The 25,542-nt window shown below is 39.7% G+C and overlaps 1 protein-coding gene across 9 annotated transcripts in view; it reads left to right on the plus strand.

Moving 5' to 3' along the window:
- ARID1B (AT-rich interaction domain 1B) overlaps window positions 1-25,542 on the plus strand; it is a 325,659-nt gene that overhangs the window by 289,715 nt on the left and 10,402 nt on the right. For 5 of the 9 annotated variants that reach the window (XM_021532087.4, XM_085575255.1, XM_085575254.1 and 2 more), the window contains 8 exons: window positions 1,204-1,313; window positions 2,053-2,211; window positions 8,227-8,436; window positions 11,807-12,011; window positions 19,690-19,828; window positions 20,882-21,054; window positions 22,656-22,806; window positions 25,257-25,353. In XM_021532087.4, the coding sequence (XP_021387762.4) occupies window positions 1,204-1,313; window positions 2,053-2,211; window positions 8,227-8,436; window positions 11,807-12,011; window positions 19,690-19,828; window positions 20,882-21,054; window positions 22,656-22,806; window positions 25,257-25,353 (1,244 nt within the window). Of the gene's footprint in view, window positions 1-1,203; window positions 1,314-2,052; window positions 2,212-8,226; window positions 8,437-11,806; window positions 12,012-19,689; window positions 19,829-20,881; window positions 21,055-22,655; window positions 22,807-23,777; window positions 23,895-25,256; window positions 25,354-25,542 lie in introns of all 9 variants that reach the window. The other 4 variants (XM_085575256.1, XM_085575257.1, XM_085575258.1 and 1 more) reach the window with 2 other exon arrangements.

The following is a 25,542-nucleotide window of genomic DNA, read 5'->3' on the forward strand; positions in this document are numbered from 1 at the left end:
TAATCATTTTGTAGTGGGCAATCTGTGAAGTATTTTTAAAGCTTCTTTTCCCCTTCCTGTCTTTGGCTTGCTGTGCAGTGTGCCTGCTGCCTGGTGCAAGCCAGCACTGTCATTTTGCAAGAGCCACTTTACTTTGGTAAAGACAGTGATGGTTTACTAATTCTTACATTTTTACATGTGGGATATATCATTTTTGTTTTTTATTGTCTTTTAGACTATTCTGTATTTTTCTTACTTCATATTTTTTGAAAGAAGGGCATGAGGAGGATTAAAAAGAGAGAAAGGGAAGGTAATCCAGTCTTTCACAAATGCAGTGCACATGGTTTTCAGCAGGCAAAGAATCACCTTGTGTCTTGTTGCTGTTTTCTGGTTATTTGCATCAATTCAGTGTCATGGCACCTCCTAGCATCTGCACTGCCCAGTAATTTCTTTCTATTTCTCTGAATGTTTCTTCTTGCATCTTTCTAGAAATCCAGGAACCAGGAACCCAGCAGCTCTGCAGCAATAATACTATACTTGGCACTTGCATCTTCAAATAAAAAAAAAAAACCTTAAATTCCTTGCACCCCTGGGAAGCAACTGCATGCCATTATCAGAGAAAGACATTTATGTGTTCGTTATAGTCCCACCTCGTTTTGGCAGGAGGAAGATGCTGAGTGCTGGTTGTCCAACAGAGCACAGTTTACAGCTTGTAATTCTGTACTTAAGGCTCACAGTGGCTGAGCCATTCATATTGAAGTCAGTAGGGGCAGGAATTATCTGCTGGACACCAGCCTTAATGCAGATGTAATTGGAAAATTCCAGTTTTTTCTTAGATTCAACATGGAAAGCAGAATGTGAATTGTTTTCATTTACATTTGTCTACTGCTAAAGGGAGAGTTCAGCAATTAAAATAGACTTGTTTTGTTAAAATGTTGTGGTCAAACGCAGAGACAGTTGAAGAGCACCAGCAGCATGAAGAATGAATTCTACTCTGTTAAGCGATGGTTGTTGTTGCATGGTGCTTGTATTCTCTTCCTGTTCGTTCTCCTTTGTTTCCTCACTTCAACTGAAGAGGTTTCCAGGTTTCTGGATGCTAGAGTAACAGGACAGACGTGGGAAAACCTCTCCTTCACGTGGCACCTCAACCATGCAGCAGGAGGCGTGTTTTTTCCTACAAACCAACCATAGTCATGCTTAACTGTTTCTCCTGTTTTCGATTAGCACCTATGGGTCTTGCAGATATGATGACACCTGGTGAGTCCAAACTTCCCCTTCCTCTCAAAGCAGATGGCAAAGAAGAAGGAGCCCCCCAACCCGAGAGCAAGTCAAAGGTATTTACCAATTTACCACCTTCCGCACGTGGTGTTGGTTCCGCCTGCAGAGGTCTGCTGTGTTGTCCTTCATCTCCTGGTTTTGGCCTACCCACTTCTGTTCTTTCCTGCATGCCTTTCCATTCACGTGCAATCTCTTTGTTTCTTTTTTTGTTTCTTTTTTTTTTTCCTTTCTTCATTGTGTGGATCTGAAAGTTACTAGTTCTCACGGCATTTTAACTTGTGGGGGCAAAGCATCCCAAGCCAAAAGTTGCGTGGGCATTTGGCTGTGCCAGGTGGGTGGGAAAGAAGGGTCTTGCCTGGTTTCAGTCCTTGCAGCCATTTTTCTCTGCCTGCAGTTATAGCTTCCTGTTTTGGCCGCAGCAGCAGCATACTTTAATATTTTGCTTTCCTGCCTTATTTGATTAAATAAGGTGAACGGCTTGTTTTTGTTTCTTTCTTTCATAACGGGAAACCCATGCTTAGCATTTCATGTGAGCTTGAAGTAAGCATGGTCGCTTAGTGACTTTAGCCAAGCATCCAGCAAACTTTCCAAATTATATTAACTATGTTGTTTTAATACCTTTTATATATATATATAAATATATATGTGTGTGTTTTCTGTATGTGTCTCTCTGTTTATATATATTCTATATATAAAAATGGGTCAGTCTGTTAAACTGGATGTATTTTTTTTTGTTTTTAATAAAGTTTGCCCTGCCTTTGTCATATTTTTTTTTTTTGTATTCCTCTACCACAGGATAGCTACAGCTCTCAGGGTATTTCTCAGCCCCCAACCCCAGGCAACCTGCCAGTCCCTTCCCCAATGTCCCCAAGCTCTGCTAGCATCTCCTCATTTCATGGAGATGAAAGTGATAGCATTAGCAGCCCAGGCTGGCCAAAGACTCCATCAAGCCCTGTAAGTGGCTCTGGTTATTTTGGTTTTTGTTTATTTTTCTGTAATTAATTATATTTTAATGCTTGCTTGTTTGTTTTGTAAATTCCTTTTCTTAATTACTTATCCACTAAACAGTTTTCTTTCTTTATAACACTGGGTACAAATTCTGCTCTCGGACACATGACTGTAAGTTCCACTGCCTGGCTTCAGTGGGGCCTGAGCATGCTTATCCAAGGGCAAAATTTGTCCCAACAGTACTTTGAAATAAGAAAGAGTAAAGTTGTGTGCATCATGCAAGTGTGCTGTCTGGTAAAACAGCAGTTGTTGTGAAGAAAACATCCTTCCTGTAATGCATCAGCTTCTAAGCATGCCGACTGTGTTGTTAAGAACAATTCCATTTCTGTTCCTGGGCCCAAACTCCTTCACACAACTGACTTCACTCTGGTTGCTGCACTTGTCTTTACTAGCATTATTTAGAGGGGAAAAAAGAACAAAGGAAAAAAAAAAAACAAAACAAGACATCTTCTCCCCTATTGAAACTAATACCCATCAAAAGTTAAATTATAGACTCAGCACCACAAAAAAGTTGCCATTTCTATTTATGAAACATTTTTAATTTTGAATTGTGTATTTGGAAATGCACTCATTAGGCTGTCAAGGCACAGTCTAAACCATATTTTTTTCTAATTTGCTTCATTTGGTTATTTTGAAATAACCCAGAGTGTGAGCTGAAAAAATTTCTGATGCATGTACATTTTTAGAAAACTATTTTTTAGATGAGTAATGTTTAATCAGTCTCACACAGGTTGCAAAGAAGAACCTGAGACAGATGTGTGGTACTAAAACAAATTTCATCATCTATCTTTCTATCTATATATATATGCACACATATAGAAAATCTGTATACATATATAGAAAAGAGAATGCAGACCTAAGATCTATGTCTAGGTCTACGGGGAGCAAATGTCCATCTGGTCATTTTTGCTTTGTTTTGTTTTGTTTGTTTTTTTTTTTTTAATAATTAGGAATATATATGTTGTTCCTCTCTTACTTCTTTTTATCAAAAGTAGAAATAATAATAATTTCTCTGTAGAAAAATATTGTAACATATTCTTGTACAGAAAGGGGGTTTCCCCAGTGTTAAAGTGCACTTAAATTAGCAATGATTCTTCGATAACAATTTTTACAAAGTGATGTGTTACAGAGTATGTCTCAGGGCAAACAGAGGAAGGCCAGTCAGAGGGGAAGAGATCTAACTATCCAAAACCCAGACATTTACAGACTCCCCTGAGCAAGGGGGCAGCATGGCATGAAATGCACCACTTAAATCTTTGGATGTTGATTTGACAGCAACTTTGAGTCTCAGAAGGCAGCTGATGTTACTTGTTCCCACAAGGTCTCATCTTTTTCTTAAAAACATTCGTGAAAGGGTGACATCAAAATTCTGTTACTTTTCTTTGTAGTGATGGTTGGAATATTGGTTGTTTGGGCAGTTTTCTGGAGGAAAGCAAGAGAGTTACTGCACAGGCTGCCTAACACATTGAGTGCTTCCTCTACAACCAAACAAGAATGTATTCCTGAGCTCTTGCATAAACTGCATAGCAAATCCTGGAGTCATTGTGAGCATATGTGGAGATTTTTTTCATGTAAATAAAGTATAGATGATTGACAGAGTATAACATTGGAAAAAATAAATGAGGAAAGTTTATGCTTTCAGTTTCTTCTGAATGTCCTTCTCTCCAAAAGCTTCAGTTAGACATGGATAAATACAGAGCTTTGGAATGATGGAAAAATAAGTGCTGCAAATAAGCTGATCCCTTTTTACCTATGAAGGCCAGTGGGTTGGATAACTTCATCGACTTCAACAGCAGCCTGACATAGACTGGAACGATTGATTGCAGGCATTTCGTTACACTTGAAAACAGCCTGAATTGGTTCATTAAATCCCAAAGCCGTTTCATGTGCTACAACTTGTCCATTCCAGTAGAGAATAAAAGCGGAGGTGAATGGTTTCTGATTCACTTCAAGGTATCCCTGTGATTCTGCTAAGTGGATCCTCTCTTTCAGCTGTGTTTTGTGGAAGTGAGGCATGAGAAAATGGGGAGAAAGAACTGATGAACCTTAGGTTTTGAAGCTTCCTTGGGCACATCAGGAAAAGGATACTTCTGCCAGTTTTGCATATAATGTGCATCCCTGACAGTGGTGAGGTAGTTCTAAGATCCTTGAAAAGAGACATTTCAAGCGTGGGTGTAAACTATGCAGGGTCACTGCAACATGAGTAAAACAGGAGGTTACAAAAAGCCCATGAAATGCTGTTAACTATCCATAGGGACCCATGAACATGACAGTGAATACAGTACCACACCTCCATGGTGGTAGCTGGGAGGAGTCTTCAGAGTCCTTCAGGAGAAAATCTTGACAAAATAATGTGTCCTGCACAAGCATCTACCAGGGATTGGACTTCAGCAGTTTTAGCTGCCTATGTATGCACACTCTGTTCTGTAGTAAAGGAGGTCTGTGTAACAAGTGTAATATTGGCAAATTCCTCACTGAAGTCAGGGAAGGGAACAGTAGATAATTGTATAAATATAGATCCTTAAAGATATGTAAAGAAGCAACTACCCACTGCCTTTCATGTGAAAATAACTCCTACATAAATTTGTGTTGCTCTGAAGGGTTCTGCAGACTCACCATACAAGGGTCTGCATATAATACAGTTTTAATAGTAGGTAGGTGTATTGAAAAGAAAGTATGGGTTTCAACAGATTTAGTATGGGAATTGGCTTTGGCATCCACATACTTGGGTGGAGTTTTTTTAATCACCCATTTAAACACTGCAAGTGTATCATGTGGAAGAGTGCTGGGGACTGCAGGCAGAGTAGGATATAACTAAATCATTAAAGATATCTGCCATAGGCTGGCACTAGCATTCTTCCATCACCAAAATTATCAACATACTTAACAGAAGAAAAAGTCATGATCTGTATTCTTCCAGCATTGCCTGGGATGTGCTCATTTTAGTTTAAAATAGGATCTTTCTCTTTTAAACCCTTGTTTTATAAGGGTTAATATTTAATATTTATAGGTAAATTTCTGCTTCCAGCTGAACCTGCCCATGTAAAACTGAAGTTTGTTTGTGTGTAGACTAGCTTACACACATCTGTCATTTCTATACATTTACTTTTATAAAAATAGAGAAGAGAAGAGAAGAGAAAAAGATCTTTACTCTTGAGGAATAGCATTCTTCCCTCCAGTGCATTCTTCTAAAGTTAACATTTCATTTTAGAAGAAAATTGCACCCATTTTACAAAGCATGACAACCTGAAAGCTCACACAGTAAGAAACACTTCTTACCTTCTGTAAGCTGTGAAAAGTTTTCAGATTATACTGTCATTTTAGAGCTTGCTGCCACAGTGCTGGAAAGCAGCATCATTTGAGATGTATAGTAGAAAAATGCAGAAAGAAAAATTCTTAGCTGTTTCCCTTCTGCTCTGATTCTGATTTGAAAAAGTGAATCTTTACATGCAAAAATGGAACCCTAAAACTTGTAAATCTGAACTTTCTTAATCATGGTTCACCATAAAAGTGAAATAAAAACTATTTTGTTGCCTCATGTGTTAAAACATAATCACATAGAAAATTTTTTGCATAAAAGCTGAAATTTCCCACATTCGTTTTTGTAGAGTTTTGAGGCATCTTAAGTGTCAGATTAAAATTGATGCTGGTGAGCAGTAGAGTAACTTTGTACTTAGTACAAAGGTGGTGGGGTAGTTCGTGTTCATTCAGCTGTTCAAGCCTGTGTGATCATGTATCTGGTGCTCACCGCATCAACATGACTTCCCTCCTTTCCACCCACTAAAAAAACCCCTCCCAAACTTTGAAAAAGCATATTTGTTGCTAAGAGTTAAACTGATTTTCTTGAGCACCAAGATATATAGCAAATTATGCTTTCAGTAAATTGGTTGCTATTACAAAATCAGTTTGTGCTTTCTTTGCATAATCTGCAGGATTCATATCAGTGTATTTCCTGCCAGCCACTTAGAATTAATAAAACAAATTTAGCCCTGACTCTCACTTCAGTAGGAGTTGTAACGCAACTGGAGTCTGGCTGAAGTAAATGCAGGCGTGCACCTCATTTCTAAGTAAGGTAATCATAGATGTCTGTAGGAAGGATTGCTGTGAAGAAGTTACAGTGTCAGCAAGGCAGAAAACTTTAAAGGAGGCTATTTATTTAATTAAAATTAATATCCATTCACTGGAAAGAACGGCAATGGCTCATGGAACTGCTAGGTCACCCCCTTGGCTTCATGTTTCTTTTCTCCTGACTCTTTTCCAGTTTTGCCAAGTTGTACCTGATAGCTGGAAGGAGATACAGAGTCTGTCATATTTTCCAGGCTAACATGCAAGATAAATGGTGGCAATGCTCTTGAAATCACTGGCAGTGGGGTTCTACTCTGCTGTGTCCCTCTTTCATGGTGTTGAGTGCCAGGCCTCACCACTATGTGGGGACATGGACAAAGTGAGTGGTTCTGTAGCATCTGTGAGGTACAGGGAGGATCTTTTTTAGAGATGTTCAACTAGGAATGAGTTTCTGTTTACTTGACAATAGTCTGTCTTCAGTTCAAAGTAAGGAAAAGGCAAAAGAGGGAAAGAGTGATTGACTATATGAGTTTTAAGAAGTGTCTACTGCAATCAACAACAAAGTTTAGGCTTTTACTATACAGACGTAAAGGATATGTTTCCCTTCACATATTTGGCTCCTTTCCCAAAGCTTTATGGCAGTCTTTTTCGCTTGTGTTTAATTCTGAACCACTCCCATCTTCCACTGCTGAGCAAATCAGTTCACTTTCTGCAAGTAGGAGGGTTGTCCTGCTGTAGCAGCAGCCCCTTCCTGCTGTCAGAGCTTAGGCAGCTTGGGTAGGGTCTGTGACAGGGTCTGTCCACACATGGCACAGAGCCCAGCTCACAGGGTTACACTGCACAGAAAAGATGCAGTGAGAATTTATAGCTTGTGTAGCAGCCTCATCTTTCTGCCATCTCTACATTTAAAAAAAAATAAATTAAAAAAAAAAAAAAGAGGAGAAAAGAGAGCCAAACATAACGTGAGCTTTCATTAGATGTAAAGCCCAAAGAGCAGCAGAAAAGCAGGTACATTCCTGCCTTTTTGCCACAGAGATGGAATTCTGCTCTTGCCACCTCTTCTGCTTTTTCTGGTGGTGTCTCAGCTCTGATTGCTGTCCATCCTTGGTTTTCCCCGGGTCATAACACACATTCCCTTTGCAAGGACAACAAGAGATGGATATCATTAGTACTCCATCAGGGGAGAAGAGTACTTGCTACTTACAAGCTTTATTGCATCAGGCAGCTAATTGGCAGTTCACAAAGAGTATTGCCACCAATCTCCTTGTACTGTAGGCACTCTTGCTCATCTTGCTTTTTGGCCACCAGTTGTGTGAAGTGGTAATAAAGCATAACCATTTGTGACTCTGAAGAGAGGACTACTTCTCCATTGTACTAGTTTGCTATGATTCACGCTTTAGGCTATTTTTGTGCAATTCCTGCTCTAGAGGATCACTTTCAGGTTTTCTAGCCCATCTTTGAGGGCAAAAAGGAGAGGATTGGTTTGGTTTTAGGATTTTCTAAACTTGTGTGGGACAAACTTGTTTCTAATTTTACCAGAATAGTTGCTTGCAAAGCACTTTGAGATAAGTAGACGAGAAGCACACTGTGACAGCTACCTCCTCTTAAAATTACATGAGGCAACATCAGAAACTTGCCTTCTGGGATCCAAAGTTCAGATCAGTGAAAGAAATATGAGAATGGGGAGTTTGGGCCCTTTATTTGTAAAGCTGACTTTTCTGTATATGGACAGAATGTACTGTTTGTGCCTGAACTAGTAGCCTTCATTCCTGACTGTTGTGTGATAGCTTTAGTTTGTTTGACATCTTCTCTTTTTCAATGTTGTGAGTTTCTTACTTTCTTTTCCCTTCCCCTCCCACCCTTCCCCCAACTCTTTCTTTTCTTCTTACAATTTAGAAATCAAGTTCCTCTACCACAACTGGAGAGAAGATCACTAAAGTCTATGAGCTCGGGAATGAGCCAGAGCGCAAGCTGTGGGTGGATCGGTACCTGACGTTCATGGAGGAGAGGGGCACGCCTGTGGCCAGTCTGCCAGCTGTGGGCAAGAAGCCCTTGGACCTGTTCAGGCTCTATGTCTGTGTCAAGGAGATCGGAGGTTTAGCACAGGTGAGAAGAACTAGTTAAAAGTGAACCTTCAAAAAAATCAATATTCTTTTTTTCTAGAGTATTCCTGCTGGATACATCATTAGGTTTTCATCCCAGACAATATTGTTGAAGAAAATCGTTCCATGCTTTGATAGCTGTCTGGAGTTCATTTTGGGCTTCATAATGGCCCTAAAACTTTGGAGTTTGAATCGAGATTGGCCATTGCTGTAGACAGATGAAATTGTTGCCTTTTCAGGGGAATCTAGTAATGCTGCTGAGAGAAGAAAATAGGAAAAGGCCACTGGATCAAAATTATGAGTAAGAAGATGATAGAGCTAAAAGGAAAAGGAGACTTTAAAGTCCATTTTTCCTATATAGAGATACAGCCTGTAGGACAATTCAGTTCATCTCTCCAGAGAAACTGCAGAAATATTCTTAAAATGCACTCTTTCATCCCAAACCTTTAGTTCCGACTGTCTTTATATGGTATATGTGTTTCTTAGACATAGACTATGCTGTATTTGGAAAATGCTTACAGGATATTTTGGGTTGCCTTGCTGACATAATGATTACCAGGAAAAGGTGAATTACCTAAATGAGTTGAAGAAAAATGAAAGCAGGAAGAGCTGAGAATAAAAAAGTCACAGATGGGAGACAGAAGCTTTCATTTGTATTCTCACCAGTTAATTTGAAGTTTTGCATAGGGATGTTGGAAAAATATTCATGAGTTCTATGGGGATGTTCACCACAGAGCAAAATGAAATGCTTCACTGTTTAGCATCTAAAGGGAAAGCAGGAGAAAATGGTAGGTACTTGCAGTCTTAGATTTGGCATTCAAAGTCACCTGTCCTTGTCTGATGCTTCTACAAAGCATCTCTTGCATCTAGGGGATCACTGGCTAGACACTAGACACTATTGTGAAGTGCAGGGATTCATAAGTTCTGTGTTTTTGAGAACATTTGTTAAATGCCTTGCAAAATGAGGTCTTAAACATAGCTAACATGTAGATAAATATGCATGTGTAATATTGTAGAAAACATAATATTAAAACATACAATTCTCCACCAATTACAAAATCTGAACTCAAAAATACGGCAAACAGATTCTCATAAAGAGAACATATTTTCATAATATATGTTGTTAGTTCAAGAAAGGAATGTCCAACATCAATTAGGACCCCTTCCAAAGCTATTTTTAATAGTACACCTCACAACATAGGATTTGAAAACTGAATTTGATCATTGGCCATTCAAATCCAGGGATTATAGCTATTCTTATTATTAAAGGAAGGCAGAGAAACCTAATATAGTTTATTCTGCCAGTTGTTAAATGCTGTAGATTGGTAAGAGATGTTATCCTGACATTTTTAGTGATCATCTCATGCCCCTCAGCGTCATATGGATTTGATTACTTTTAGCTTAGAAACTTTATTACAGGTAAATTGTATCATGCAGCTGCTCTGCCTCATACAGCATGATTGTGCCCACAGTGTGACTCTTAGCATCAAAAACTGAGCAAGATGGGGGGCAGATGGGATATTCTAGAGAGTTATGCATGTTTTCTTATTATGGAAATTTATTTTATTTTGGGACATTCAGTGTTGATTTTCAGTGACAGACATTATACTTTGCCAAAGAATAGATGCTGTTCACTTAGACTGATTTCTGAAAGAGCTTGAGTTACAAATGTGTGTGCTTTAGTACTGGTTAAAATTAACACTTAAAATGAGGGCTCCTGGTTTTGCTGGTGTGCCCACATGAATGGTCACCGTGTTTATCTGTTTAAAGGTGCAAAGCTTTCCTTGCTGAGTTTTATTTAAATGCATCTGTGTGATGCCCTCCTAAAAAGCTGTTGCTCCAACTGCTGCACTCCACATCTCATGACTCTGCCCAGAGAGTGGCAGGGAGTGGAGCTGTGCAGCAGTGGTGCATATCCCCTGTCTGAAGAGTTGCTGTTGATGGGGTCCCAACACTAACAGACCAGCTGCTGGGAGTCTTCTTTTAAATGCCAATATACTGGGCATTTAGGCATGAATGTTTCTGTTTGCATTATGCAATGTGTTCATTACGCACCACTTAGCTGTAAGCCAGTAGGCACAAAGAGCTGTGTAACTGGATTTCAGGCCTCAACAAGGGCACTTAATGAAAATCTGGTCTCCTTTAACTCCTGGGTTCTTCTTGCAGGATGTACCAGAGAAATAAAAACACTTAGCATAGCCATGCCAACCTGCTTGCTGTTAATGCCATCCTCAAAAGATCTTTGCTGACTGGCAGCAGTTACAGTGTTATTAAACACTGAGAGAAACTTAAGAAAATGTTTTCCTTGCTGGCAAACAGACTAAGGAAAAGTATGGCTGATGATAATCTTTCTAGCTGTACAAAGTTAAGGTTATTAAAATACCAGGCCTTAGGGCAAGTAGCAGACAATCATGGAATCAGAATTGCTACCCACAGATGATGAGATTTCTCAGATGTTTAAAGCAAATTTATTTTGGTGCTGACCCTGCTCCTTGGATCATACCTATAAATTGCACAACTGGTTGAATGAACTTAAAGACATCAGGTGTTAGAGCAAAAGCAGTGGCTGCTACGAGTGGTACAGCCGAGTGAGTCAGTGGCATCACCCAGGATGACAAATGAACTTGGCTATTATTACAGATCAGCTGTGTTTGAGCAGAGTCTTTCAATATTCTTAGCCTTACACTGCAAACAAGACTCACAGTGGAGTGGTGCAGTCAGCATTGTAATACAGAGTATTGCTGGACTAGCCCTGAGTGTTTGAAGTCTGCCTTAATTAATTAAGGGGCCTGACTTTACTCTGCCTCTCATCTAGCCAGAGGATCATTGATCCATCCCTGCAAGATGCACTAAAGTGAAAGGAATTGAACCAGGAATTACAAGCTGAACTGCTTGACAGCTGGTGGCTATTTGGGAGAAAAATTTATTTTTCATATCAATGTTCAAACAAATTGCAGAATAACACTGTTAGTACTCTCTAAATTATATTTTGGAAGCTGCTTTTTAATTAGAATCGGGTGGGTGTGGGTGGGTGTCAGGGAGGGAGTGAGTGAACAGGAATTTGCTTGGAGATGGATTGCTAACTGAAGAGCATAGGCCCTGGAAGGGTGTAAGACATTTAAAGGATGCACCATGCAGAAGACTCCACAAGCAAAGCTTTTTTATGTAGCTATCAGCAGGTTCCTTAATGGCTTTATAACTGTAAATGCTGTCTGTGTATTACTGTGTGTGGGAGTAATGAGCATTAGTTAAAAGAGGAAAATAAAAAAAGTAAAGCAAGTAGACATTAAGTGGGTTTTTTTTCCTTTTTTTGTTTCCTGTCTTAAACAAAACACTTTGCTGCAAACCAATGATTCTGCCGTTTACTTTGCTAGGTTAATAAAAACAAGAAGTGGCGTGAGCTGGCAACCACCTTGAACGTTGGCACTTCGAGCAGCGCAGCCAGCTCCCTGAAAAAACAATACATTCAGTACCTGTTTGCCTTCGAGTGCAAGATTGAGCGAGGGGAGGAGCCCCCTCCAGAAGTCTTCAGCACTGGAGATACCAAGAAACAGCCTAAGATTCAGCCGCCATCTCCTGGTAAGTCAAATAAACTGCAGCCCCTTACACAACCAATTATTGAATGCAAGGCATACTAGGTTGTTGCATCCTATAAATGTGTCTGGATAATGCTGGAACAACAAGCATAAACCTGCTGGAATCTTCATTCTCAGTCTTGGAGCCGGTTCCTGAGCCAAATCAGAGTTAACTCTGAAGGGTCACCACAGTTGCATGTCTGGTTTGTGCTTCCTCAGTCCAACATAGAAAGATGTGTGTGCCAGCGCACCCTTAACATTCAGTGATACAGGCATAACAAAAAGAACAGAGGTCTGCCCGGATGTGCTTCTGCTGTAAGACAGGGGCATGCATTTGTCTAAAGGTCAAGCTCTGGTACCTGCACTTTCCTTGCTGTGACTGAAGCTGTTTTTCAACACAACTGTTGATCAGCAAGACTTCAGTTGGAGCAGGATGGCAGATGCTGGACTGATCGGCGTGTCTCACATGGTTGCTCTGATGCAGCTCGTGTTGAATGTGTGGCAGATGGAGAGCTGAGAGTACAGTGTGTCCTCACTGCCAGACATCCCTGTTTGGAGGCACACTCTCTGTTCTTTTGTTGCTAATCCTGTGTGTCAGGTAAGTCATTAGGATCACTGCTTTTATCTTCTCATCTGAAAAATTGGAGCTAAGATTACTTTATTTTGGCTGCTCTTTCTTGCATTTAGAGTGTGGTGTTTGAAACCACAGTATTATTTCTATGTCACTTAAGATACTCAAGATTTAATAGTCGCAGTTGATACTCAGGGCAGGACTATTCTTAAGTAGAAATATTTTAAGTACATAGGAAGAGTCATAGTATTAGTCTAGCTGTTGACTTCTGGACTACCCATGGAAGAGTAAAAAAACCCTTTAATTATTTTGGATTATTACTTTTGTTAATAATTATTTGTAATTTTGTTATTATTTTCTGACCAGCAAAATAATTTGACAAAATCTGTGAACTATTGTCACAGTTACGTATTAGGCAGACCACCATCACTTATTGCCAAGAGAATAGAATTTCTGGAATGTTTACAGGAGTTTCCTGCAGTAGAACAGTTTCAGGAAAATATTAATTCACTTAGTTTCTACTAGTACAGTTCACTGGCTGAAAATGGGAAGTGGAGAGTCAGAGACACAGCAAGCCCTGCAGACAATTTGCAATTGCATGACTTCAGTACCCTATCATGGACACTAGAAAATTGCAAAGACCTCTATAATCATATAATAAAGTTCTGGCCTTTCCAAGATTATCTCTTACAATAGTGCTTTCTCAGTACAGAAAAAGATAACAGTGATAAGGCTTAAATCTTTCTCAGCCTATTTCATTCAGTGTAAGGATTTGAGGGAGTGTTTAGTTAAAATCTTCCTAAGTACATCTCTTTGTAATAACTTCAATGTTTCCTCCACCTTGTTAAAACCTAGGGTTATAAGGCACCCCAGTGGTGATTGTTTAATAGAGAGGAGATTAGATTACTTTGCAATTCAAGTTTAGAAGATAGAGAAAAACACTTGGTACTAGAAGTAAAGCCCATAGTCCAAATGTTTATCTGTCTCAAATAAGCACAGAGTGTCCTGAGTGTGCACAGCTCCAAAAAATAATATATGTTGGAGGTGCCCATCATCTCCTGAGAAGACTGGTAAGTGAAGCTGAAATGGTTAGACTTGTTAAGGACAATGAAGAATAAATAACTTTGTCTCCAAAAATGAAAGCGTATTACACTTTGTTCTCTCTTCCCTTACCTTCTGTCTCCAGTACTGTTCTCAGTAGTTGATTTGGGGATGATCACCCTAAATCAGCTGAATTTTGAGATGAAGAATTGCTATTTAGATATGTAAACATGAAACAAAGTAATGGAAATGTCAGATGTACCACTTTACAGAGTCCTTTTGCATCACGATGCTATGAATGAAAATGGCAAAGTCCAAGTTTAAATTTTATCATAACATTCAAGCAAGCTGTCTTTGAGGAGAACTGAAACTATTTTTCTAAAATAAAAACACAGCAGGACATAGAGACTAGAAAAGGGGGAAGCAAGCAAGGATCTCAAGGTTTGTTTTGTTGGAGAGAAAAGAGCTCGTGTCACTGAATGGGACTGCACTTCTGTACAGAGAAAGGCTTTCCCAGTGTGTATCAGCTTTAGTACACGAAATCCCGCTGAGGTATAGATGCCTCAGAGAGTACAAGCCTGTTCTCTTTAATAGTCAGCTTTTTTTCTTGTTCCTTTTCCTTCAGTATATACCAACATTAACATTTTAGAGGCACAAAAGAAGCAGAGTTGTAGACATACTTTAGATAATCTGTCACTCTTTGGCATTCAGAGGGAACAGGAGCCCAATACAACAATAAACAGTAGCCTCTAAAGGTCCTTACTTTAACCATTAGCCACTCTTGTGCAGTTAGCTCAGTGTAGGCAGAGCCACTTAGAAGCCAAATCCATTTGCAGAGAACTAGTTACAGTATTAGGGCTGAAGTTAATCTGATAGAAAAGCAGAGGAATTTCTCTCAGAGGGGAGGGTGCTGTATTTTGTCCAGTTCTAACAAGCTGATGCTTGAAACAAGTTTTGAGATCTTAGAAGTCAGCTGATCTTCATAAAACTTCTAAAATTAAAAATTTAAATTGCTCCTAAGAATACATCAGGACTGGCAGCCTTTATGGTACAGAGAAGGATTCAGTTCTAATGTCGTCGGAGTTTCCAGGTGGGTGGTTATGCAAGGTGGGAGCAGGCTGAAGTGCAGCTTAGAGCAAATCCGTTCTTGCAGATATCTCACATCCAAGGGGTGCTTATGTGACTGCCTCACAGATGACCTTTAGAGTGCAGGCATAGAGGGAGTGCTGGGGAGCACAGTGCGACAGCCATGGCGAGGAGATTGTATGGAGGAGCACGGTCAAGAAAAGGGTGTAACGTGTAAGTCAAATACATGGGGCTGCAAGACAATGGTCTGGGATCACATGTTTGTCCATTTCCTTGTAGCACTATATTCAGGATTCTCGCATCACTTCTGTTTTTTACAACATCATTAATAAGGTAAATGGTACATAAAGGAGTGAAAAATTTAGTGTTATGTACAGTGAAATTCACGATAGTGTCAGCAATTATAAGAAGTTGAAAAAAGGAGCGAGAGTAGAGCAGCGAAGTGACAGACTGGCTGGCTTTGATTGGCAGAGATTTACACAGTAGCCAAGGTGTTAGGGTTAGGATTAGGTGCTCATTTCAATAGTTCCTACGTCAAATGCCTGTCAGAGCCTCTTCTGCTGTTTCATAAAGCTCCTGGGGAGGGTTGGGGTCCTAAATGTTTTAATGTGCCTTGCCTTGCACTGCTGTGAGGCTGTGCAAGTTGGTGATATGTTTGTGGTAGGCTGAGGCCTTCGTGTCAGCTTAAATCTGCCTGGGTCAGGTAATACCATCAGCAGTGAAGGCCAGCAGCAAATGCCTAATGACAGACTAACTATTGGAGGATCCCTGGTGGCCTTCTGTCGTCATCACTGGGCCTGTGCCAAGGGCCGTGTCACATGCTGATGACTTTCACTGCATAAAAACTCCCTTAGAGAGAGGGGCTTCCTTCTTTCCAGGAGCAGGTGCAGGTGGAAAGACAAAATGCTTTTCCTGTCATGTGCGTTTGATGGTTTTGACCAAAATGGTCACAAATAATGTAGAAAGTTCTAAACTGAGCAGAATTCTGCGCACCATTACTGTAAGCAGTAATGGATGCTGGAGAAAAAAATCCAAAGGAGCATCAGCATGAAGGAGTTATCTTCCATTGCTGTACTCTGGCACTCTGAATTCTTAGTTGCAGTGTACGGTTGTGTGTGCACAGCTCTCAAAATCACAGGCTCAGAGTTTATCCTGTGTTGAATGAACAGCATGGCCAAAGTGGTCCAGCTGAGGATGCTTGTGAGTAACAGCAGCTGGCCCTGACATCAACAGAGATTTCATTAAAGCAAACCTGGAAAAATCATATGCTTGTGCTGGAAAGAGGGAGCAAGAAGGCGCCAGGAGTGTGTTGCCTGCGTTTCCTTGGCAGCAGAGAAAGGAGACTTGGGGAGGGGGGTGGCGGGGGACACGGCACGGCACCGCAGGACACAGCCGTTCAGTGAGCGCGTCTGTAACCAAACCCATCCGTCTCTGCTGGCGGGTGGCTGACTGAAGTGCTATTATTAGCAGGCAGGTGATGTCATGGAGCGTGTCATGAGGCCAGCCAGGGAATCCCCACTGAAGATGGATGGGCCAGGGGCTGGGAGGGGTGGCTGGGGGACAGGCGGAGGTGGCCCTGTGCCTGCATCACGCCTGCCCGGGGGGCCCTGCAGCAGCAGCGGCCCCAGTCCAGCCTAGCTGGGGCACTGGGTCCGTGCTGTGTAAATTATCTTCCCAGCGTGGTGGCTGGCTGTTCACTCTGAAGTATGTGAATGTACTTAACCTTCAGTAACCTTTCCATTGTTTACTTTAGAGTATACATTTGTAGCTTCTGGCAAAAGGTAGGGATATCCTAGAGAGCATGTCAGGCCTCACATTAATGGAGTTTCAAGAGGTTTCATTCTTCTTTCCTTTTCTTTTTTTTTTTTTTTTTTTTTTTTTTTTTTTCTTCCTTCCTTTTTTTTCAGAAGGGAAAAAAATGCTGGTAAGAGGAAGGTTTAATATCTTTTTTTTAGCTGCATATTTCTTCTCTGGTAAATAAAAGGTCTTTCCTGAAAACAATACTTACTGCCATGCAGGCTTTGCAGAGAATAATGTATGCTATCATGTGTTATTAACACATGTTTCCACAGCAAACTGTGGATGACCTCCCCTTCTCACTGACCAGAATGTCAACTGTATTTAAGTTTTTATGTATTTTGTATTGTGAAAAGCATATTCTTACAAATCTGTTACTATACCTGCAAGACAGTTACTGCTTAGATGTGGATATGAGATGAGGAATTCATTGGCTGTGAACCCCCAGGTTTTTTCCTGGACATCCCCAAGGTAGCTGCAGAATCATGTAAGCAGAGATTACTTTTCCTAAAAGAACACTGTTCTTTGTCTTCCTTCTTAGAGCTTGGTTTAATATCGAAGCTTATGAAGCATTCTAAATTATACTGTTTCTCGTTCACAACATCCACAATCAAAATTAGCATCTACCATAATAAAATCCCTGCAAAAATAGATGTCAAAATTTCAGAGTGCAGCCCAACAAATGTAAAATTTAAGGTGAAATAGGAAATACAGGCTCTTCTTGGTAGATGGAGTCCTAATCCAGAAATTGGAACACTTACAGTTCCTGTTCTCTAGAAGTGTCCCTAGCCCAGTGGAGGTCAGGGCCAAAGTGTATTAACAAAGCAGTACCAGAAACTTTGCCTTCTCATGACAGCATTTGTCTTCCATTTTTTCAGTTGTATATAACTAGTCATTTAGAATTAGGCTTGAGGAAAAATAACCAGCCTTTTAACTGTCACCTTGAAAATAGAAATTGGACTTGTAGCTTCTAAGTTGGGTATCTTTCTTTTTCTTTTAAACCATTCTTTATAGAAGATGATCTAAAAAACATTGTTATTAATAATTTTGCACTCTGGCAGCTTGTAAATACAGAAAAATCTTTTACTTGTTTCCTTTAGGTTTGCTGGAGATACGAATTAAGCTCTTGCTCAGATAGGATAGGGAAAAGCTTAATTGCTTCCTAATAGCCCAGCATAAGAGAAATATGCAGAGTTAGGCAATATCTGAATTACGGTAAGTATATGGGTACACTAAGAAGTTTGCTTACATGTTTCTAATAAAGCAGGATGGTATGTGACAATCTGTGGCATAACTCAGAAATGCTTTCAAGCTTTTTAGAAGAATCTAGAATTGAGTTTAAAGCTCAAGGGCAGAAGAATGATCCTGACCTTGGAGGTCATATATACAAAGAGCTCATTTTATGTGAAAATGGTGGGTTTTTGTTTTATTATACCACTAAAGCCTTCAGCTAACTGTAGACTAATGTGACTAACATTAGTTGTTGCAAATTTTCTTGTTCGTGTATTAATGCAATCAGAGAGCTTTTCCTAAACTTTTTTTTTATGCTTACTTTGTAAGCATAATTCAAAAATGCCTCAAAAAGCTGAGGACAAGAACAATGTGGTCCACACAACGTAGATTTTACATATGCACTTCCTACTGAGACTGATTTCCAGATAGAGGAACATGTGTTACAGATATATATGAAACACATATAAAAAAGGTGTTCTCCAGTTAAAAACAAGCTCTGCCTGTCAGGATGATGAGTGTTCTAGGATTCTGAGTCAATTATAAACTATTCTCTTTCATATACAGAAGAAAAACCCATACTGCTTGTTCCAATTTTTCCTGTAACAGTAATTTATAAAGTTTTGTTAATTGGTTGTTGAACGTAGGTAGGCGGGCACAATAAAATACTTACATGACAGTTCATAAAAAAGAAGGACCTTTCCAGCCAAATCCATGTCTTACTCAGTGTGTTAGATTGCAAATTTTTTCTGTTGGTAATTTTTTTCCCAGTTGCATCTAAAGACTTGAATCCTACAAGTTCTCCTTTGAAAGAATTTCTGCTGCAAGACCTGTCATATCCAAGACTTAGATGCTGTTACTAATTCTCACTTACCACCTTCTAAATCATAAAACTGCTATGTAGAGCTCTGGGCTCAGGGCATGTTTCAGTTCAGTAGTCACATGAAAATAGTAACTTTGGTGTCTGCTCTGAAAGACTGGTGTCTGGGTGTATCTTACCATTAGCTTCACAATTACCTATAGCTGATGTAGTAATTTAATGCCCTTATTGCTGCTCAGTCACATCAGAACACAACAATAAAATGCTCTTCTACATTTGGTATACCAAGAATATCAAAGTATTTACCTCCATTAAGGAGGACACTAATGCAGATACTCTATTGCTTTCTGAGATCTCGACAAACAAGTTTTTGCAGATTAAACAGATTCTTTGCAGAATTGACCTGGTCTTGCTACGTATACTTTCCTATCAACTGACCCAAATTAACACTTCGTTAAGGTGTCCATTTCTATTTTTACAATTCTTTTAGAAGTGTTATCTTTAGCCTTCTGTTCAAATTCTACTTTCAGTTATTGTTTTCTTCTGATCCCAGATTGCATTGTGCATTTCTTAAATACCATGTTTTGCCATGCTGTCTCAAAGATGACATGGGATTGCAGTGTGCCGCTAAGCATTTGCTATGTTTCACCATGGAAATGTCTGCCTTTTAGTGCTAAATAAAACCATGAATTTATATTAATATAGCAGCTTAAATTTATGATGAAGAGCTTCTAGCTGAAATATTTCTTATAAACGCATGTGTTGTGATAGTGATTATATGAAGAAGCTATGCCAAAGAACAACCTTCATTTACTCTGTTGTAAACTACAGACAATTAACTTTGTATCTCTGACCTCTGATTTAAATGATCCTTCATCTGGATGATTTCTATTCATGTTGCTTCAGGCAGCAGATTAAATTCATAGTTCTAGGAAAGATGATGGCTATTACTACACAGCATATCCTGATCTCAGAGGACTTTGGGGAAGTTATAAAGTACTGAGATGGATTAAGGTATACACAGGCTTCTGGAGGAGAGAACCATTATTTTTCCTTGATGATTATTATTTCCACAGGAATTTGGCTGCTACTTTTTCATAATTGTTTCTTTTTTTTTTTTTTTTTTTTAATTTTCAGCTAATTCTGGTTCCTTGCAAGGCCCACAGACTCCACAATCCACTGGTAGTAATTCCATGACAGAAGTGCCAGGCGATTTGAAGCCCCCAACACCAGCATCCACACCTCATGGACAGATGACACCTATGCAGGGTGGCAGGTATGAAAAGGGCTTTGCTTCATTTTTTTATTGCTCTAGTTCTACATCACTTTAATCCGGTCTTTCCTAGCTGCTTCAACACTCGTAGGATTTTGCAGTAAACCAGTCAGAGCCTGAAAAGTGGCAGAAAATTATTTCTTTTTGGAGGAGAGAGAGGGAAAGGGAGGAAGGAGTAGAGAGAGGTCCATTAGCTTTCTAAACACCAGAGAAGAATCAGACAAGCACCAGTGCAAAGAGATGCATGTGAATATGTCAGTAATGGGGAGGATAGTGGAACCCAACAACAGCACCTACTTAGAACTACAGCCTTCCTCTCCTCACTTACCCTGTATACTTCTGGTCAGCAGCTCCAGTCATGCTCAGGAAGGAAAAACATGTGGTTTAAAGGTGTAACTTGAATTCAAATTGTGAAAAGCATATGCAATAACAGTAGTTGAGATAGCAGAGGGTTTAATTTGATGGACCAAGAGATCCCTTTCAGTTCTGTGCTCTGTAAGTCTCACAGACCAGCTTAATCGGAAGTGAAGCTGTCTCACCATTCATTAATGGTACACTGTACACATTACTTAGTACACTGAAATCCAGCAAAACGCTTTTTTATGACTTCAGCAGGAACATGACTGATCTCTGAACTGTTTGCACAGCCACTCCAAACTAAATTTTTCTCCATCTGTAATGCTGCAGAAAGGACAGCAAGAACCTTTTTTAATCATCTTAATTCAGATTGAGTTTTCTAGGTAAAAAAGAAAAAAACAGCTTAGTGAAATTTCAGGACGGTTTAGACTTCTATATGAGTAATAGGAATGCACAAACAATAGAATTAGTTTAAAAACCCTGATCTCTAAGGTGAGTAGACAAAAAAGTTTGAGGAAAAAGTGAGCAGATTCTTTTAAATTATTGTCCATTGTGAAAGTCTTTTGCATCTTCCTTGGATGCATCCTGCACTGGTCACTGCCACAGCATGGTGAGCTAGTTGTATTGTAGTCTAGGCTGTTTTCACAGTTCTTATGAATACAGGATGATGTTAATGTTTCTTTTTTCTTAATCTGCTAGAAACAGCGCAGTCAGTGTGCATGATCCCTTTTCTGATGTAAGTGATTCAGCGTTCCCAAAGCGAAACTCCATGACGCCAAATGCACCATACCAGCAGGGAATAAACATGCCAGATATGATGGGAAGGATGCCATATGAGCCGAATAAAGATCCTTTCGGTGGAATGAGAAAAGGTATTTTCTTTGTGGGAGCTTAAGTGTTCTTCCCTGTCTCTTAGGCAATCAAGATGTTGTAGTCAGAATGAGCTTCTTTATTTTGATGATTTTGCCATTGGCATTCTTGTAGCAAAAAAAAGGTGCAGTGCAGTTGAGTTTCTGGTCGGGTCATATTTTTCCCGCTCAGAGTCATGCCCATTATTTTGGAATTAATAGAATCCTAAAAACTTGTAGGAATAAATTTTGGGAAATGTCATAAATCATAGGGTTAGAATTTATATTTCTTGAGGTTGGTTAGCTACTCTGCAAATCAAGTGCTGGACTTCACTGTTAGAATATGAAGTGATGAAGCAACATGCATGATTGTAGTAGGACTGGTGTGGGAATTCACTGTGTGAAACTGAACAAACCTCCTAATGCTCTCTGTCTCAGTTTACTTATTTTTCAGAATAGTAAAGCTAGTATTTTTCTTACTTGGGCAGTCCTTGACAAAAGGTGATACAAACACTGTTTATTTTTAAAAAGCAACATTTAAAATTAATGTCAAAATTTACTCTGGTCCTTTTGGGTACTTAACCTACAGCTGGTTTTGTGGATATTGTAAAAAGATTTTAAAACTAATCAATCTTGCATGCCTCAGATATAGGGAAGTAGGAGGAAAGAACACAGGGCTTACAATGGCTGTAAAGAGAAGAGCAGGTGGAGGAGATGAAGTGTAAGCTAAAACAGAGCAAAAGGGAGATATAGCAAGAAGAGGCCCTGAAACTGAGGAAAGAGAGAGATGTGATGAAGTGGGGAGATGCTTTAAAAGAGGTAGTTATTTTGATGTGATTTTTTTTTTAAAGCTTTTCCTTTAAATCCTTTTGCCTGGACTGTGGACACTAACACATAATATAGCTGAAGGAAGGGAAAACTCTCTGCTTTAGATTCACTTTAGGTTTTATATCCATATGAGATTAAGTGGGTGTATTGTACTTTGTCTTACATTTCACTTCATCCTGTAGAAACAAATATCTCTGTTCAGTATCTACTATGAGGGACTGAAGACTAAAATCTCTTTTATTTGCTTGGTGATTTATATCTGATAATAGTGCCTTTTCTTGGACCCATAGAATATGCCCATCCTACTTGAGAAGCTACATTAGGATACAGTATCCTTTCCAAAGCAACATTATTGAATATGTGTGTATGAGGGTTTTATGGGGGAAAGAAAAGCTTGATTCTGACAGCTTTGTAGTTCAGACTAGCAGATTTGTTTTCATCTGTTTTGTAAGGCTTATGTTTGCGTTCATTTTTAGCATTGTTTTTGGTGAAAGGAACAAGAGTGAAGTTCATCTTCAGCTGTGAAGACCGGAGGGATACAGCTGCCTGGTGCCTGATAGCTCAGCTCCATAGGAAGAGATTTTTTTCCTCACTTGCAGCTCCTTAATATTATACCCATCATCTTGGTAGTGGTGGTGCATCACATGTTCCCATTAGACCCCAGAGAGCTTGTTAGACACCTGCTAATTCTCCTTGGCAGTGTTAGGGATCTGAACATTCTCCTAAAATACTTCATTGAAAAGAAAGTGATCTTCAAACACCCAGATTAATAAATTTAATTTCCCTGACTGTTGCAGTGCCTGGAAGCAATGAGCCTTTCATGACCCCTGGACAAATGCCTAACAGTGGAATACAAGATATGTATAACCAGAGTCCATCTGGAGCAATGTCCAACATGAGCATGAGCCAGCGACAGCAGTTCTCTTATGGAAGTGGCTATGACAGGAGGTGAGTCAATCTTCAGGGAAAAGCAAAGCCCATTAGTGAAAATGATCCTCTCTCTTCCGTTTTCATTTTCCCATTCCACCTTTCAGAGAACATAGCAGCCTACATTTCCTACAGCATCTTACTAAATTACTGGGAGTCAAACCACTGGTAATGACTGAGTCTAGCTGTTCACAGAAATTAATAAGGAGAAATTGTCACACCTTAGAAATCACTCAGGCTGCAGCAGATCAGCTCGTGGATGTCTTTGACAGCTGCCTTCAGCTGGCAGCTGGGCTGGGCTGTGGTAGCATAAAATAACACTTGAGTTGGTCTCCTGGCCATGTTTTCACCTAAACAGTTGTGGTTAGCTTTTATAGAAAAACAAAATGCACAGTCTAAATTTGTCTGATTTGTGGTCTGTGAGTGAATTGCCTTTGGAGAGTCTGGAGTCTGTAGCAACATCAGTCTTGCAGTGTGTCCAACAAGATTCTCATAAGTTTCTCCTTCAGTGAAGTACATGAAATAAATGTGGTCCTCTTTTGTTTATCTAGGGATAGGCTTTGGGAAAAAAATGGTGAAATCAGTGATGTCTAAGCATTGGTAGAGCCAGCAGAATGTTCTGGGAATGTTTGGATTATATGAAGTATTCTGGCAGATTTTCCTGCTCTGGCCATATTCCTGCTTTTACTTTCATTAGGCTGTGTACTTAGCCTGATGGTAGACAGAGTGGTGCAGTGTGGATCTTTAAGGGTAAGGGCAAAGTAGTTTTCAGTCAGTAGTTTTAAGTAGTAGATGTGTCAAGGAAAGCAAATACTATCATGCTGTTCAGTAGGTGGGGAGTTCAGTTGCTGAGGAGTTGGTGAGAGTAAGGGCTCCAGTGGAAGGTGTTAAGTCAAGAGAATGTTTCCTTTAAAGGGTGCGATTTGTTTTATTTGGTTGACAATTTTGGAAAATAAGTACTTTTTACAGAATAAGGTTTTGTCATTTTTTAGGTCAGCTCATGGGCTGGCTTCTGAAGGCAGTATGGTACCGCCTGGTCAAAGCACCATGGTGTCTTCAAACAGTGACCCAAGCACATACTCTCCTAATTGTTACCCTGTCCAGCAAAGGTGAACACTGATTTCTGTGTGTAATACCCACAGTAACCAGCTAAGGAGCACTAGCAGCCCCTGTGAGAGCACACAGGCAGAGCATGGGGCCTCCCAGTGTGTTACTTCTGTTTTGCTTTCTTGTTTAGGCTTTTACCATTGGTTCAGTTTCTTGCAGGGGAGCAGAGGCTTGTGTGAGTCAGTTGATTTTCTGTAGTGGTCAAATCAGAGATGTTAGAATAGGTAGGTACATCCTACCTTGTGTATCTGCTGCTCAACACAGGACTAGAACATAGTTTACAGGCCCAAGTTCTCCAGAGCAGCATTAAATGATACCACTTCTGAAGTCTTCCTCTATGTATAACATATGTGTACCTTTGCTGAATTTTATCTCTTGGACAGCTACAGACAACTCCCTTCATTTCCATTGTTCTTTTAACTGGCATTGGATAATTTCTCTCCATCCATGTCATAATTTTAGGAGATACTGAATTGCTATTTCTTTCTTTCTGGTCATCTCTTTTAAAAAAATCAGTTTTCTATGTTTGGAAAAAATTATGTCCCATTAGTTCTTTTAACATGTCAAGTTCCCCAGTTCTCTGTTTCTGTATCTCTCCCTGATACATTACTTCTATAATTACCCTCTAATTGTTGATGTGTTCTCACTGATAGTGTACAGAGAGGAATTACTCACATATTAGCCTGCAATTATTTATCAATCTTAATGCTTTCCAAGTACTTGATTTCAGCAACCTATATTTCATTTAGAACATATTTCATATGTTCTAAAAATATTGCACTGTAGTGTTCCTCAGAGGTCTTAAAGGCCACAAATAAGTTTCCAAGTGCAACACAACTTTGTCTCTTACTGTGTATGCTTCATTATGTAGCTTTAATTAAAAATTACACTAACATTACCAAAATTATGAGTAGTGGCTTTACTCACTTTAAATTGATATATTCTTGAATAATCCAGAAAGTAGCTTGCTATTAGGCTGGCATTCTAAAACACAAGAATTTTTACCTGCAACCTTTGAGCTGTATGCTGGATACTTCCCTACCAAGGATGGGCTATTCATGTCTGCAGCTGCCTTTCTTACCTCTTGGCTGACCATATCCTCTTCCCATTCCTGACTGCTCCCTCTTAATCTCTCTGTTGTATCTTCATTGCTTCCTTTCTTCTATCTACTTGACCTCCTTCCTTCCACAACCAGCTCCAGCAGAGCTTACTACCTCAGGCTCAGGACCGTACCAGACTGTGCCTTCACCTTGTTTCCAGATGGCAGATACCTTCAAGGCACAAGATTTTCAGAGGAAATTATTTTTCCTGGTGGCTTGAAAACTCCAGCAGCCATAAGTATTGATTTGAATGCTTTATTTTAGGCATGAACCATATGGGCAGCAGTATCCAGGACAAGGACCTCCCTCAGGACAGCCACCATATGGAGGACATCAACCTGGAATGTATCCACAGCAGCAGGTAGTAGAGGGGGAAACGGTGATGTTAATAACATTGGTTTTAAAAAATTCACCCCTGGATTCTGTATACATTGAAAATTTTGTTTATGCAGTGTATGTCTTATGATACAGAAGAACACTGTAATTCTGGTCAAAGTCACAGTCGTATAGATAAGCAACGTATGTGCAGCTGTAGGTAAATGTGTTCATT

The sequence above is a fragment of the Lonchura striata genome, chromosome 3 (genome assembly GCF_050655825.1).
Source record: "Lonchura striata isolate lonStrDom1 chromosome 3, ASM5065582v1, whole genome shotgun sequence".
Lineage (NCBI taxonomy): Eukaryota > Metazoa > Chordata > Aves > Passeriformes > Estrildidae > Lonchura > Lonchura striata.